The following is a 16,955-nucleotide window of genomic DNA, read 5'->3' as shown; positions in this document are numbered from 1 at the left end:
ATCCTTACACAGTGCTAATCTGACATTCAGATTTCATTTGATAGCCAGTATCTTGAACTAAGAGGATCATACAGGAAGGCAATAGGAAAGGTGTCTCTGTTGGAGACATTGGAGAATGGCTGCCAGTCAGAGTAGACTGTACTGAACTAGATGGACAAATAAGTTTGACCTGGAATGGCAGTGTCCTTTTTTTATTTCTTCTGAATTTGGATAAAATAGATTTAAATAGATACAATCACATTCGGGAGAGCGAATTTGCCTCTGCTTCAGCTTAGCTCCTCAGCTTCTGTTCCAGGTGACTATCACTTTGGCTGCTTATTTGGGTGGCTGATTTGGTTGGTAGGTTTTTCTTTTTAAAGAAGCCCATTGTTCTGGACTCTTTCCCTCCAGAGACTGAGTAATATTTCCTTCTTCCAGCCTGTGTGATTAAGCAACAGGCTTCTTTGGAAAATACCAATGATCAAGCAGAAGGCAGCAGAGCCGCAAAGGCCACCTCTGCCTGAAATGAGCAGGGGGAGAGGTAACAAGGCTATTAGAGAAGGAAGAAAGTGCTGTAAAGAAAGGCAGGCTGGCTGAGGGGGAATGCTTCTGCCGAAGACAAGTAACAAAAAAATCTCAGGATGCATTTGCAGAAGATGGAGTGGAAGAGAAGGAACTGACTCACTCAGAACATGAGAATGCAAGGATGCTGGGGCATGGCTGGGGGCGGGAAGGGGGGTGCCTGAAGCAGACAAGGCTACGAAGAAAATGGGAGGTGCTTTGGCTTGAATCTTTACCGAGCAGGAAAGGAAAGCGCGCACTGCACCACAGCTTCGACCTGGATTTCGATTTTTGAGTCTGGAAATATGCTGCATTGGCCTCCAACGGTGGATTTGGAATGCAGGATTCATTTCCATGCAAAGTGGCAGCGTTGGAGAATCTCAGGCATGTAATGCATTAAAACAGTAACAACACGGCATATTGCAGTGAGCTACCTGGCTGTTTCAAAGCAGAGGTGCTTAAAGATGGAAACAGCAGAAGCTCTTAAAGGTGCAGCAGGGCATCATTCGGTTCCAAAAGAGTCTTTGGTGTGCAGCTTTAACAAGCACAGCTATTCTTTCCCATTCCCCTTCATTTCCCCCCTTCCCTGCCCCCCGCAAAGGATGTGTAGAAACAGGTGCATATTTCAATAGCTCTGATGGTTGAGTGAGGGAGTGCGTTGCCTCTAAAAACATTAAAAGGTGCATCTTTAAAAGCAGCCACAAAAAACAGCACAGGCACAGGGTTATGTGAGTCACTTGGCCACATTCAGTAGCATTTCCTGACAATCAGAGAACTACATTCCATCATCACCATTACAATGGATGTACGCAGGGCCTGCAACATAATGGTGCAACATGGAATGCTCCTGTTCAAGGTTCTGGCCAGTAAGACCCTTCCCCAGGATACTCCATTCCATTCCCTCCCCCAGTTTTCAGCTTTTTCCCTTCAGCAGCCAGCCAGCATCCTGTGCCTGCTGTGTATGACTAGGCCTTGGTGAGTTGTTTTGGGGGTTTTCTGTTTGCTTCCTTACATTTTTGTTTCTATTTTTCCTTCTTCTTCTTTTTGGTAGCTCTATAATGCTTGCTGAAATCTCTCCTGTGTGTGTATGGTGCAGTTTTGGCTAAATAAGGATTGACACTCACTCTGCAAAACATTGCTAATAGAGGGGATGGTGCTAGCAGAGGAGATGGAGGAGAGAAAAGCATTTTGCCCAACAAAAATTCTGCTGCTTGAATTTTGGGAAAATATAATATCCCCACCTCCAGTTGCAATATTTAATCTGTGATTAGAGAAAAGCCTAGTGAGGACCAAAGTTTAAAGGCAATGTCTGGCAGATCTCCTATGTGATACACTCCCAAGTAATTTCCTTCTTTCATTTTGTTTGTTTGTTGAACTCTTGGGCCCTCCGCCCGGTATTCTCCTGAGAGAAAAGGCTTGTTTTCACCAGTTTCCCAAAGGACAACTTCCTGTGATTTCAAGCCAGCACAAAGCAAAAACAATCATCCTTGCTTTTGATGTTACTATATCCTTACACACATTTCATAAATGAAGAAGAAAGGCTTTAAGACTTACTAGAGGTCCTTGTGAAGTTAATCATCACATCACAAGTTTTTACAACCTCTTGCCATATATTGTATATTTGTGTATTTCATTATCTGTACTTAACGCTTTCTTGAAACAGCACTGTGGGCTTTGTCATTATTACACTAATTTTCTAGATAAGAAGCTGAGGCTGAGAAATCAGTCAATTGCCCTATGGCTAGCTGGTGAGTTTCTGGCCCTTCTAGGATATGAACCAACATTCAGACTGGACAATGCAGGCAATCTTGTTCACAAAACAAAATTTAAATTGGACTTTCAGTTTGGAGTGAGAGTTTTTCCTCTGCCTGCCTCAGTATGCATTACCTTTCTCTTGTTCATATAGTTTTCTTGGGCATATTGGGAACAGTATTGCCTTCTCCCATTGGAGGGGCCTTCTCTGCATTCCGAATTACCTTTGGAAATTCCTAAGGCAGCTGGCAAAAGGCCTTAGTGGAATGGTATCTTTGAATCACCCCTCCCTCCATTTTTAAAAATGTTGCTTCTTTATTTGGCTTAAATGCCCATTTGTTTAACATTTTTGAAAGCTGCTTCAATAATTTCTTTTGGTTGAAAATAGCATATAGATATTTGAAACAAAATCTCTCTGTGTGTACAATGTTGCTCTCACAGTTTGCTCTAGAATAAACTTTACCACCAAGAGACAATGCTCCTCTATATTCTCAAGGCAAATTTCTGTCCCTCCTGCTTGACAGTTCGTGCGGATTCTCAATCTGTAACAAAATTGTTGCTCACAGCTAACATGAGCATATTAAACTCACTGTGAATATACTCCCTATTAAAGAACACTTGGAGGTTTTTAGTTTAAACTTGAAAATGTGAGTACAAGGGGACATGATAGCATACCCTCCAACATTTCTCCAATAAAAATAGGGACATCCCATTCCATAATGATAATTTTACTATTTATACCCCACACATCTTACTGGGTTGCCCTAGATGCTCTGGGCAGCTTCCAACATATACAGAAACATAATAAAACATTAAACATTAAAAAAAACTTCCCTATACAGGATTGCCTTCAGACAGCTTGGGGGTTGGATAACTCCATACCCTCCAACATCTCTCCAATGAAAAAGGGACACCCTAAGGAAAAGTGGGACATTCTGGAATCAAATCACAAACTGGGACAGCTTCTCTAAATCAGGGACATTGCTGGAAAAAAGGAACACTTGGAGGGTCTGTGACAGAGGTGTATAAAATTATGCAGGATGGAGAGAAAGTGTAAAGAGAAAAGTTTTTTCTCCTTCTCTCATAAAACTGGAACTTGAGGCCATCCAATGAAGCTGTGTGTTGGAAGATTCAAGACAGACAGACAAAAGTATTTCTTGAGGCATCAAATAGTTAAAATATGGAATTGGAATTAATTACCCTGAGATGCAATGATGACCACCAACTTGATGTTTTTTACAGGATTCAACACATTCTTGGGGGATAAGGTTACGAGTGGCCACTAGCAGGGATGGCTATGCTTGACTGCCACGGACGGAGACAGTATGGCTCTGGGTGCCATTTGCTGGGAATCACTGTCTCACTCAGGGCCAGCTTTGGGGCTTCCCATTGGGGCATCTGATCGGCCACTGTGAAAACAGAATGCTGGACTTGATGGGCCTTTGGCCTGATTGACCAGCCAGATTCTTTTCATGTTCTCAAAGAGCAAGAAGAAATAGAATTAAATTACAAGAAGGTTGATTTAGGTGACCTGTCAGAAACTAGTTTTTTTCTGAGGGCTTTGATAAGAAGCTTAGGAGCAATGAACCTGCACCTCAATCACCCCCCCCCCAAGTAGCCAGCCAGTAGGTTCTGTTGCCTCGCCTCCTTTGGCTGAAAAGCTAGGAAGAACTCCTCCTGATGGACCCAGACCAGAGCTGGAGCCTCCCGTTGCTGACCCCTATTCCAGGGTGGAATATAAGGAAGAAACTCTCCAAATGTAAAGCACCGTTCAGCAATAGGCTGCCTTAAATAGCTTGTGGCATCTCTTTTCTCTGTCCAGAAAAAAGGTTTGGACAGGGAGCCTCTGTTGGAGGAGGCTTTAAAGCATGTGTGATGAACCTTTGGCTTTCTAGATGTTGCAGAACTACAAGTCCCATCATCCCTGTCCATTGGCCATGTTTGCTGGGGCCGGTGGGCGTTTTAGTTCAGCAACACCTGGAAGGCCACAAATTCCCCACACCTGCTTTTAAAAAAAAGCTACCATGGATTAAATGACACTTTGGGTGGCTTCTGATGCTCTGGAAATCAGGTGTTCCAGGAAGGATCTTCTCCATGGGGCACAAGGGGCTAATGTGGGGTGGGGTGGAGTAAAGTGCAGGAGATGTGTCTCTGCAACAGGCAGGCATCTCCATAGTGCTTCAGTAGCAGCAGAAGCAGAAGGAGCTGTATCTATGACAATATTCAGGCAGGTTGTAAAAGAGCCACTGAGCATCTGTCCCCAGGAGTTCCATGCCCCCCAGGTGAATGCCACTTCTGCTTGGACCAGCCTTGCACAAGAACAGTTGGTGGCAAGAGAGAAGGAGCTCTGCACTGTGCAACCTTAGACTGCCATTTATTCATAAATTATATCTGTAGCCCTTTCCAGAGAATGGAGGCCTCTATCATTCTTCCATAACAACAACCCAGCATAGTAGGTTAGGCTGAGAAATGTTTACTTGCCAAGGCTTTATGGCTAGAAAAGGATCTTGGCCACTCACCTAAAAAGCACCCAGCATCAATGGCACCTGAATCAGCCCATTTCCCTGTCCTGATCCAAGCCTGATCCAAGAAACTTTGCTTCTGAGGGTAAGATCGGTGCCACAAAATTGTCTGATGCTCCAGCATGTATCATGCTAAACATTCCCAAATGCATTCAGCTGCCTTATTATTTCTAATACGCTTCCTGCACAAAGTACAGCAGAATCTGGCTAATTCTCTCTCTCTCTTTCTCTTCACTAATCCTCAAACTCAATAATCCTCATCACAAACTCTGTGATCTCATCCCACTTCTCAGGCGAGTTAAGGCCCTTTCTCTCCTTATGCAATGTTCCATGGTACATTTACCATGACGCTGAGGTGAATTGTAAACAGCAAAACCAAGGCACTTAACAAAAACCAGCCGGTTGCTCAGATGCTTCACTATCAGGATGAGAATCTGACAGGGAGAAATATGAGCAAGAAGGGCTGAAGCGGGTGCTTGCCACACACCTAACATCCCAGGAAAAGAAACAATCCCTCACCATCATCTTGAGGGAAATCTTACTGGGCCCCACCAGACCGGTGTTTTATTTTGGTTGTATTCAGCAACATGTTCTTAAGACAAAAATGGTGCCTTTGTGGTGGATTTATTCTGCTTTACTTGTTGTTCTGCAATGCTTCCCCAAAGCTACCACCTCGTTGCTCTCCAGAGGGGCTATAGCACAAAAAAGCAGGACAAAAATAAACTAGAACTTTTCTGGTATAAAAAGCTACATGATTTCAGCAGGTAATTACAGGATAGGCACTGATTGGAAATGAAGCAGTGTGACCACCCTGAAACATTTGCAAGTGTGAACAGTATAAAAAGCAGGATCATGTGTGACACTGCCCTTCCCCCACATAGCATTATAGCACAAATAATCAGGAATGTGTAATTTAAAAAAAGGTACTGGGTGGGTCCCATAATCACCATTTGACAGAATTCTAGTGATTATCTACACCAGCGTTCTTCAACTTTGGGTCATGAAGTGCAGTTGAACTACAAAACCCACCATCCCCAGCCAGCTTAGCCAATGTTGAAGAATGCTAATCTACACCATAATCTGAACTACACTATGTTGGTTCTATACCATTTTAATGCATTGTTTTCCTCAGGAAACCCTGCAAAATTGTAGCCTGGACACATGCAGTTGCCTTCTACAGAGTCAAACCACTGGTCCAACTAACTCAGTATTGTTTACCCCAGGAATGGGCAAGCTGTGGCCCTGCAGATGCTGTTTGGACTCCATCCAACATGGTCAGTGGTCAGGAATGGTGGCTGTTGTGGTCCAACAATATCTGGAGGGGGCCACAACCTTTCCTATCCCTGGTCCGTGCTGATTGACAGCAGCTCTCTGGGGTCTCAGGAGCAGATCTGTCCCATCTCTGCTATCTGACTACTTAACCAGAGATGCCACTGAGGATTGAATGGGGGACCTTCTGCATGCAAAGTGCTCTGCCACTGACCTGTGGCCCTTCTGTGCTTGGTGAGGGGGCCGACAGTTCTTTATTCTCTACAGAACAACAGCACAAGCGCCCCGTACATGTGGTAGCTCTGAGCTCACACACCAAAGTTCACATGGGGCTCTGGAATGGATGGGGGCAAGTATTTCATCATCAAATAGGTGCAGATGGGATGTGCACTTAGCCTAAGTTACAAACCCAGAGCACTCCAGTGGCCTGCACAGTGGGGGAAATAGCTACTGTGCCTCCAAAAAGAAACCCATCTGGAAGATGATGTGCTGTCCAGGAAAGTAAGCAAATGCTAAGGCCTTATAAGAAAAGAGAGTAAAATAAGAGAGAGGGGGGCATAATTATATGTTCTGCCACATTTTCCCTGCTGGATGAAGAGGTCTCTGCCAAGGTGTCCATTCTGTATAATTACACACAAACAAAAATCATCTATTTCTTGTGTTTTTCAGTTTTTGTTATGTTTCGTCCTGAGATATATATGTGGAAGGCAATAAATAAACAATGGCAGCAAAGAATAATAATTATATTCCTTTACCACCACTCCTCTCTCTCTACACACCCACAGAGCTGAGTTCAGTGTCTATTTCTATCACTGTGGTGAGGTGAAAAACCCATCTTATTTTCAGAACGAAACCTTGGCTACAGAACAAATCGTCCAAATTCTTGTAAATATGCCTTTTAGTGTGGGTACCAAATCTGGTGCAAATCAAGAGGGCAGGAGAATAAAATTCATTACATGTGGAAGGAGATGCTTCTTACCTCCAACTTGTTGTTTTTTCCTAACTAATCTGTTTGCATTACTGGAAGGTATGACTCAAAGTGGGGAGCTGGGGAAGTTCCATTAAAAAACTTCCCTGTTCCCTGAAAAATGTGCTGGACCATGCCCCTAATGGGTTGGGATTGCTGAGCAACTGCTTTCAGCACATTCAGCTGGGCAGTTGTGTGATAAACTTGGAGAGTGGTTAGGGAGGTTTGGACATGCATTGTCTGCCACACAGGTTGAGGGCAGCATTTAAGGATTACTTGCATGTAAGAAAGAGCCACTGCAGATCAAACACCACAGAGCTTTCATAGGATGATGTACACCAGGCCTACATATACCTTGTGACCCAAACTGTGCCCACAGCCATTATGGAAAAGCAACAGGGACTCAATCAGCCTCCTGTTTTGTTGCCTGTGTGGGATTGCAGAAAAGACAGGGTGGCTCTGAAGCATCTGGCAACCAAGGTGGATGAAATTGGCTTGGTGGCTTACAAGTTGTGCATGTGAATCAGTAAACGAGTCTTTGACTCATGAAGTATCTTCAAATGGCAGTACCATTTCCCCCTCCACTTTATCAGAGTTAGATTCGCACCATATGAATTGCCATCTGGATCTGTCCTTGGAGAAAACATTGGTTGCCGTATACCAAGCCCTGTAGCTCTGCAGTCTCCATTAATGACTTAATACTAGTCTGATATGCTTGCTGTTGTTCAGGGAAGGGCAGGGACCTCCAGGGCCAGGGAAGGATTGAGTTAACCCACAGGAGACAGGTGTGCGCCTGATACACTTACAGCATCTCCCCCTTCACAACGGCCATCTGGATGTGTCCTTGGAGAGTGCATTGGTTGCAATAAACCACAGACTGAGGCTTGCAGACCACATTCATTTTAGGGTGGTGGGGCAAAGGGATTGAAATAAGTGGAAATTTTATGGCAGCAGGGCCCAGTTGATCCATGCCCATTCAGCTCAATTAGTACTCTCCAAGGTCCTGAAAAGGGAAGTGTTGATATGAGGAGGGGAAAGATTGAGAGTGTGTGCTTCTTTTGAGATTAGATTGCTAGAAATTAAAACTGGGGTTTTTTTGTTTTTTTAAAAAAGAATGTTCTTGATGATTGGCTAGGCTAATTTTGAGTTGCTAACGTCAGCCTGACATAGTATTGCTTAGTTATTTCCAGGACTGGGATGCCTTTCTGGTATTGTTCAATTAGCTCTGCTTCAATTTCCAAATATAAAGCAACTAAAATAGAGATTGCTGGCATGTATGAAATGCTTGCAGGCTACACACACACACACACACACACACACACACACACACACTTATATAGAGAGTGCAATTTTCAGTCCTAGAAACATGAAATGAGTACTCACTTTCCTCTCCTCCTTTAGCTCTTCTATCACTCTAATGTCCATTGCTTTGATTGCTGTGAAGGTTTGTACCCTGGAAAAGCAAGAATATGCTTCTTCTTTCTATGTGTGCATGGTTTGAGAGAGAAATGGCATTGCTAGAGATGTATAAAATCATGGGGCTGGAAGGGTTCGCAAGTCCGAACCCCTTGCTCCAATACAGGGAAGCTTATGTATGTGGAGAGTCAGTTTGATAGTAGCAATGTGGCTGTGCGTATGATGTATTTGACCCAGGATGCAAGTGCAGATATCCAGGATGCACAGCAAATACACAAATGTGATTACATGCAGGTGGCAACTTCAGCATGACATCGAGAAAAGTGGGCTTTGGAATGTTTGTGATCTGGGCCTCCGAGTGATACTGAAAACGAGATGTGTCTATGTGAAAGGTATTCACTGTGTGCTTCTGGGTATGAGCAATGCATCTGTGTGCTTGCAAGGCCTAGTATACCTTTCCTGTGCCTCTGAAGCATCTGTGCAACTGCGAGATATAATTGTGCAATCTATGGGTCTGTTTTTGACAAACATGTCTGAAACATGAAACAAATGCGGAGGTGTGAGCATCTGTGTGTGGGTATGTGTACAAAGGGTGAATATTATGTGTATGACAGCATTGAAGTGTGCGAGAGTGACAATGCGCATGTGCCTGAAGAACAGGAGATTGTGTGGGAGTTCCAAGAGCCTGATAACAGCAAAAGGAAACTGTGTATTGCTGCAACAGGAATGGGCACATGTTATAGGATGTGGGGGGGGGTAGAAAGAGGAATGTGCAGCCAATAAGGCGGACAGCTGATGAAAACAGAAGTATTTGGACCCCTTGGATCCAAATTCAAGCTAAAATGTACTGTACGCATAGCAATGGCCATTTGTAAATAATGCTGAGCTCCTGTTGGCACCTTGATGCCCCTTTGTTGGTCTGTAGACTCTTCAGATCAGATCTTTAATACACACCAGCTTTGCTTTGTCTAAACCTGTTAATAAAACTTGATCTGCTTACAATACTGAAATTTATCTACAATTTAAAGAATAGAATTGTGGCAGATAGCAGTGTTGACATCCCAGGAAATGATGAAGCTTAAGAAATCAGAAGGATTAAAGCAGCACATGAGCTTTAATTCCCAACAGCTACCTCTTTTTGTCATGACAAGCAGTGAGCCATTCTTTCCTAGTGTAATATTCTTGACCATACATACATCCAGATGCAATAATATCTGAATGCATGAGTTCATTAGGACTGATCGCCAGCCCAGTCCCCTTGAAGAACTCAGTTGAATTCCACTAAGGCCATTTGTTATCCTCAGGTGAACCAAGATTAAAAGACATATGAGACATGAGCCTGTTTTAGGGACATACTTTTATGTCTGTTTTGATTCTACACCGACAACTGCTGAGCTAATCGTAGGTGCAAAGAAAATTGGACCACAAACAAAGATCTGTTAACAGAAACAGAAAATAAATTGAGGATAAAAGATTTTGATGAAATAAAATTTCTCTTAACAGATTGGTTGCAATACCACCAATTAAATGACATATTCAGAAGTGATAAGGAGAGAGGCTTTGGGAAGGAATTCTCAGGGTCTGAAAATTGGATAAGCTACTGTTGGAATGGGAAACAAAAGATGAAGAGGTTAAAGACGTAATGATAAAATGGGCAAAAGACTTGGGACACAATATTCCATTTGAGTCATGGGAAAGGCTGTGGAAGGAGGATTTAAAATTTACTGCATACAGTTCTTTAAAGGAAAATTATATGAAAATGATGTACCGTTGGTACCTAACCCCAGGTACGATTGCAAAGATGTATAAAAATTCCACCAATATATGTTGGAAATGTATAGATAATGAAGATACCTTTTTGCATATGTGGTGGACTTGTAGAAGGGCAAAAGACTTCTGGAAAATGATTTACTATGAGTTAAAAAAATGTTTAAGATAACCTTTTATTAAAAAAAACACCCAGAAGCCTTCTTGCTTGGAATAGTGGGGGAGGAGATACCAAAGAACTTAAAGAGACTGTTTATGTATGCTACCACGATCGCCAGAATGCTATTTACCCAAAAATGGAAAGAAAAAGGCACACTGGCAAAGGAAGAATGGATAATCAAGATGATAGACTATGCCGAAATGGCAAACCTTACCAATAGGATCAGTAAACAAGATGAGAAGAAATTCTTACAAGATTGGATAAAATTTATAGAATATGTTAAAGAACACTGTAAATATGCTAAAACATTAGCAGGGTTATTGTAACATTTATGTTTATGATGTGTTAAATATGGACAACATATTTATAATTAAGATTTGAAAATTGCAGAGAAAAAAAATGATATGCATAATGATGAATGATTGAATTTGGAAGCCAGGGGGAGGGGGAGGAAGTCAAACAAGTTGAATTTGGTGTATAATTGAATGTAAAAGTGTTGTTATTTTTTAAAAAAATCTTGGAAAATAAAAATATTGTTTTTTTTAAAAAAAATAATCATAGGTGCAAAATAAGGCTCTACATCAGGTGTGGGGAACCTTTGGCCCTCCAGATATTGCTTAACTATAACTCCTACCAGCCCCAACAAGCATGGCCAATGACTAGGGATGATGGGAGTTGCAGCAACATCTGAAGGGCCAAAAGTTCCCCACACTTGCCCTACAATTCTCTACCAAAGCTTTGCTGGGTAGGTTTCTGCTACCTGTACGGCATTTATTCCTAAACTAGTTTCACAAACATCATGAAGTCTGTTTCCCCCATCCTTTCTAGCTTTAGAGACAACATTAATTTAGCCACGACAGAATATTTACATTTCTGTCCAATTCCTGGGTTATTCAAATTTATGTCCTATTCTGTGGACTCCATAGCCAGCCAGAATTCATTAGGAATTGTACTGCTGCAGCAAGATTCCATCGTGACCACCTGAGCTCTGGATAAAGGCATGGACAGGTCAGATGCCTTCTTTAAAAAACCATCCCTTGGGTTTTAAGAGACTTTTCAAGCTGGTCTTCAGTCTTGTCTTTATAGAAAACCATGTATTTGGAATAATCCCAGCTCTCCTTAGGGAATGATAAAGGTAGAGAAGCAGAGCAGGAAACATGTAGAATGTATCCATGCTCTTTCAAAATTCTGTGTTCAATCAAGAAAACCCTCAGCTCTAACCATTTCAAAGTAAGTTCGTAAGCACAGCACAGAGTGTTAAAACATATCAAAGTCCTCTTTCCTCATTCCCAACCTCCCACTGCCCCATTCCGCTATTACCCCAGTCAGAACAACAAATTTGTTTATAAAGAGTTGCATTTTGAAGCTTTGGATCTCTACTGCTTCTCCTCCTCCTCCCTGCCAATCCAGACTTTCAAGGCTGAGGATAAAGGCCTTGGATGTTTTTCTTTCTTCCTCTATCTAAAATCTTTAAAACACTCTAAGCAACATGGGCTGGGGTGAGGGAGATCAAAGCTGTTTGGATACAGACACATAAGATGAAAACCAGAGGCCTCCCTTGTTGTTTCCACGGGGCTCTTGGAAGCTGGTTTGGCCCCTTCTACCTAGGGGAGCTGGGACACTGTCAGTGAACAAGAGACCAAGTGATTCAGTCACTTGAGAGAAAGAAAGCTGTTTTCTCAGGATAAGACATCAGAACTAGATAATTTCTCTCTGTGTCTCTGCTAAATATTTATTTAGTATTTGTACCCATTCCCACTCACCCTGATACACCTGAAAGTGCCATCAGAGGTCAAAAACAGCTGTCCTCACCTGCCTCTGGGTTTCTCTGCATTAAGAGTGGGAAAGCTTTTCCAGTCCCTAGCCCACATTCCCTTCTGAGCAACGTTCTGGGAGCTGCAAGTCAGTGATGGACGGGGCCAGAGCAACAAATGTAAATGTACTTCTACACACATACACCTTTCTATGCTCTATACAGGCAGGCAAGTCATTATCAGAGTTCAAGGACACATCCCAGTCACACAAAAGCACTCAATGAGGGTGTGAAGGAAGACCAGTGAGCAGGGTGGCCTGGGCAGAAAGGACATGACTAAAGAAGGAGTATGGCCTAGAGAGAGAGGCTTGGGCCCACATCTGGCCTCTGGGCCTGAGGGCCTCTACCCTTGCTGTACACAATCAAGCTGTGAAATCTCAATGTGGGAACACTCTATGAATTGCAGTCGTTTTGCAGATAAGCTCTGGATGCATCAGGTTGAGCTTTATGTGTGGAGGGGGAATTATAAAAAACGATAGCAGCTTGCAATATGTTTTCATTATGGTGAGAATTTCAAAGTGCCTGCATTGAGAAGATCCAGCAGTGCATCTTGCTGCCTTGGTTATGTGTTTGTTTGTTTTTAAACCTAATCCGCTTCAGAGTTGAAAGAACCTACAGGTTCAAGTGGTGGGTCTAGAGTCATGCCTTCAAGTCATGAAACAGTCCAATGATAGGACAGGCACGTGACCACCTCAGGTGGCAGATTATGGGCAACAATTAAGGATAGCAGACTGGCAGTGGCAGAGACACAAATCTGATCCAGGGGGCATAATTCACTGGGACATTCTGAACAACCCTCATGAAAATGAATGGAAGCCAAACGTCACTTCCTGGCAGACTGTGCCTCAGATTAATCCATGTAAAGGGGTCTCTCTTGGGTCATTTGCTCCAGATACCAAAAACCTGCATTTCCTGTTATGATGCTAACCAATTTATTGACCCTGCCTTACTATATTCCTCCTCATATACAACTTTGGATATAGTTTGGTTCCTCACAGCCATTGCTCTTAATTTCTAAGCTCCTTTCCATATGCAAAAAATAAAAATAAAATGTTTCACAGTTCTCACCTCATTTATCCTTACAGCAACCCACAATGTAAGCTTAGATGAAAGATAGTGACTAACCCACCACAGGGAGTTTCATAGCTGAGTAAGAATTTGAATGCCTTCCAGCCTTCTACCCCCCCCCCCACTCTATCCAACAAACCAGCTTGCAAAAAAAGGCCTTCTCTTCATCAGGCAACAGAGCACAAGAAAAGAAACAGCCCTGGTCGCAAATGAACTTAGAGGGCTCCATTGGGAAGGGGCCCTGCCTGGGTGAGCTGCTTTTCTCTGTCTTACAGTAAGAACGAAGCTTTCAACTGGCAGGGCTGCCTAAAAGGATACAGTACAACCTGGCAAAGAAATGGAAGGGTGATCCACTGGACAACACCAAGGAAAAGAAGGAGCAAATGGGCTACTTACCTCCATCTGAGTAGGTCTCTGTCCCATAACCATCCTGAAGACCATTGCTCCAGGTGCCTTCATATTTGGCCCCATTGCCTGTGCATTCACGTACTCCGTAGCGTCCCTTAAATCCATGAGTCCATTCGCCTTTGTACACCCACTTCCCTTTGCTCTCCACACCAATGCCGTGGCGCTTTCCCTGGGCCCAGGTGCCCTGGTAGGTGTTGCCACTCGGCCAGGTATAGACCCCCAGCACTTCAAAGCCGTGACTCCAGGAACCCGCATACTCTCCTTGACCCTTGGGGCCGGTGCATATTCCGTGGCCGTGAGCCTTGCCGTCCTCCCAGCCTCCACAATAGGACCCTCCATCGTCAAAATTAAACCTTCCCCCACTGGACATGCATGTAACTCAGTTTGAAAATTCTCAAAAAGGTGAAAAGAAAAAGAGAGAGGGGAGGAGGAGAAGCAGCCGCCAGGGGAGGGGAAAAAAAACCCAAACAACACCTTAAATAATGCACCAAATCCAAATAGCTGCTTGAGTCAATTTCTGCTGCTCACACTTTCTCAAGGGGAAGACTCATGGAACCTTGATCCTCTTGGCTTCCTGCTCTGGAGACTGGATTGGAGCAAAAGAGGGAGAATAATATTGTCCAGAACAGCAAATCAGGCAGGTTTTGGTGCAAGCAAGTCTCCTTTAAAACCATCCGAGGCAAAACCCAGGGAAAGAAAGGATGCGGAGAAACAGGCCAAGTGCCAACATATAAGAAGAAGAATTCCTGGTTTTGCGGGAGGGGGGAGGATGCAACACGCAGGCGGCAGGAAGGGTCTCAAATCCCCCTCTGTGACCTCCACCTGCTGCTGTTTTGATGGAGAAATGGATCAGGCAGTCCAAGGCAGAGCAGCATCTTGGTGGTTATGTTTTTGCTGGAGAGACTCCTGAATCAGCAGCAATGCAGTGTCTGTGTCTGTCTCAATCTCACGCACACTCTCTTCCTATCTTTCTCACACACACACTCACGCATACACACAAACACACACACACATACACACTCACAAACACACCTACACCTCACCCTACAAAAACAACTGTTCTCATTTTCTTCCTCCTCCCCCCCTCCCCACACCTCCCACCGCCACCCACAGCAAACCTCTCACTCCGTTAGATCTCGGCTTGTTTTTTGGAACGACTCCCACATTTTGCCTTCAAAGAGAGAGACAGGGAGAGATGCCCTTTTCGGAAGGGCTGGATTCTTTCAGCAGGGTGGCAGAAAAAGAAGGGATGGAGGAGGCGGAAGAGATTGAGGATGGAGGGAAAGAGGCGCCTCTCTCTCTTTCCTTTTTTGTATCTCCAGTCTGGGAGGGGCAGAGGTCTTCTTGCATCCTCCTCACCCTCTTCTTCTCATCTTCCTCAGTGGAGACCGATCTTGCTTATTAAGGGGAACAGACCCCCGGCTCAGCTTCTGCCTCTCTCGCTCTCTGTCTCAGCTCAAGCTCCTTAGATTTAAAGGTACAGGAACTGCGTAACACTCATCGCTCGCTCTCTCCTCGCCCCCCCCCCAGCAGATCTCTCTGTTCTCTTTCACTTCCTTAGAGACAGGAGGCTAAAAAACCTCCAGCAGGCCAGAAAGAGATAGCATCCAGAAAAAATGCATTTGGCAGGCTGCAATCTATCAGCCTAGGAAGAGGGTAAAGATTTCTCAGGGAAACCAAGTGGGAGCAGCTCTTGCCTTCCATAATGATAGCCCAACACTAACCTGGCTTATTCATTCACAAGTAGCACTGATTTTGCTGGGAGACGCAAGAGGCTATGCTTAGGACCCCACTCCTCACTTAATTTTGTTGCTGGCAATACTTTCTTCTCCCATCCCCCTTCTTAAATAAGCCTAATTTCCTAACTTGAAAACAACAGCCAGGGGCATACCTAGGAGTTGTCCAGTTTGGCCCCTGCCAAAGACACATGCCTAGGGGGGCACAAAAATCACACATCGCCCCTTTGGCTTGGAGTGGCTAGGAGTCCGCTCACCTGCCCATTCCCAGGGCCACTCCTCTCCTGCTCTGAACTGGCCAGGCAAGGTGCGCAAGCTCCTTTGGGTGCCTTGGAGGAGGGTACAAGGGACGGGTGGGCACTGATACAGCTCCTTGCCAAGGGCACAAGGGAGTCCAGGTATACCCCTGCATCAACAGCAAGAGCACTTATTTATTTACTAAAGCAAATTACATCCTTCCTGTCATAAGGACGTACCTGACCCATGTAGCCCAGCATCCTGTTCTCCCAGTCGCCAGCCAGATGCAAGAGCACTCAGCCCTCCTGCAGATTCCAGCAACTGTCTTCTCTGACCACTAGTAGCCATTGATAGCCGGCTCCTCCAAGAATTTCTCTAATCACATTTTAAATCCGTTCCACTTGGTGGCCATCCACTTGGTTGTTGCGTGAGTCCAGGGAGGGCCCCAACAGCAAAAAGAAAACAAAAATAATAAAGCCAATCAGAAACCTCAAAACTAGCATGGCGGCAGACAGTTCTTTTCCTCTGCTCCTTTCTAAGAAAACCCAAATGGCTCCAATTGGTTTCATACATCACACACCCTAATGCCAGTATTTATCTACTTGCACTTTGATGTGCCTTCAAACTGCTAGGTGAGCAGGAGCAGGGACCAAGCAACGGGAGCTCATTCCATTGTGAGGATTTGAACCGCCGACCTTCTGATCGGCAAGCCCTAGGCTTTGTGGTTTAGACCACAGCAGCACCAGTGTCCCTCAAGGCATTGTATGCCAACACTAAAACCTTAAGTTGGGTTCAATAGCTTATAGTCAGCCAATGCAAACCTTTTTAGAATCAGTGTTATGTGGTCCCAAGAGGCTGAGACAGTTAACACTCTACAGGTGTATTTTCATCACTGGCAACCTCCAGACTGTCTTCCAGGGTGGACCCATGTAAGAGTGCAATACAGCAATCTAACCAGGTGGTTACCAGAGCATGGGTTATTGTGGCAAGTCTGGCTCTGTCCAGGAACAGCCATAGCTGGTGAACCATCCAGAGCTGAAAATAAGTGATCCATGCCACTGAAATCACTTAGGCTTCTGGTGACAAAGCAGAATGCAGAAGTAAGCCCAAGCTATGCAGCTGGTCCTCCAGGGAAAGTGCAACCCATCCAGCGCACGCCAGCTACCCATTTCCTGCACCTGAAAACCTCTGGCTAACAGAACCTTCATCATGTTGGTGTTCAGGTTCAGTTCATTGGCCTTCATTGTAAATTGCTTTGCGACACCTCTGGTTGTGCAAAGGGATATAGAAACAGAATGAG

At 44.2% G+C, this 16,955-nt stretch overlaps 1 protein-coding gene across 1 annotated transcript in view; it reads right to left on the bottom strand.

Moving 5' to 3' along the window:
* The window catches only part of JPH3 (junctophilin 3), an 86,272-nt gene extending 71,058 nt beyond the window's left edge, over positions 1 to 15,214 (bottom strand). The window contains exon 1 of the mRNA XM_082229194.1: positions 13,671 to 15,214. Within this exon, the coding sequence (XP_082085320.1) occupies positions 13,671 to 14,052 (382 nt within the window). The 5' untranslated portion in view covers positions 14,053 to 15,214. The remainder of the gene's footprint in view (positions 1 to 13,670) is intronic.
* Between the last annotated feature and the right edge of the window lie 1,741 nt (positions 15,215 to 16,955).

This window comes from Podarcis vaucheri, assembly GCF_965113315.1.
Source record: "Podarcis vaucheri genome assembly, chromosome: 7".
Classification (NCBI taxonomy): domain Eukaryota; kingdom Metazoa; phylum Chordata; class Lepidosauria; order Squamata; family Lacertidae; genus Podarcis; species Podarcis vaucheri.
Note: the sequence above shows the minus strand (reverse complement) of the source record. Positions and strands in the feature narration are given on the sequence as shown.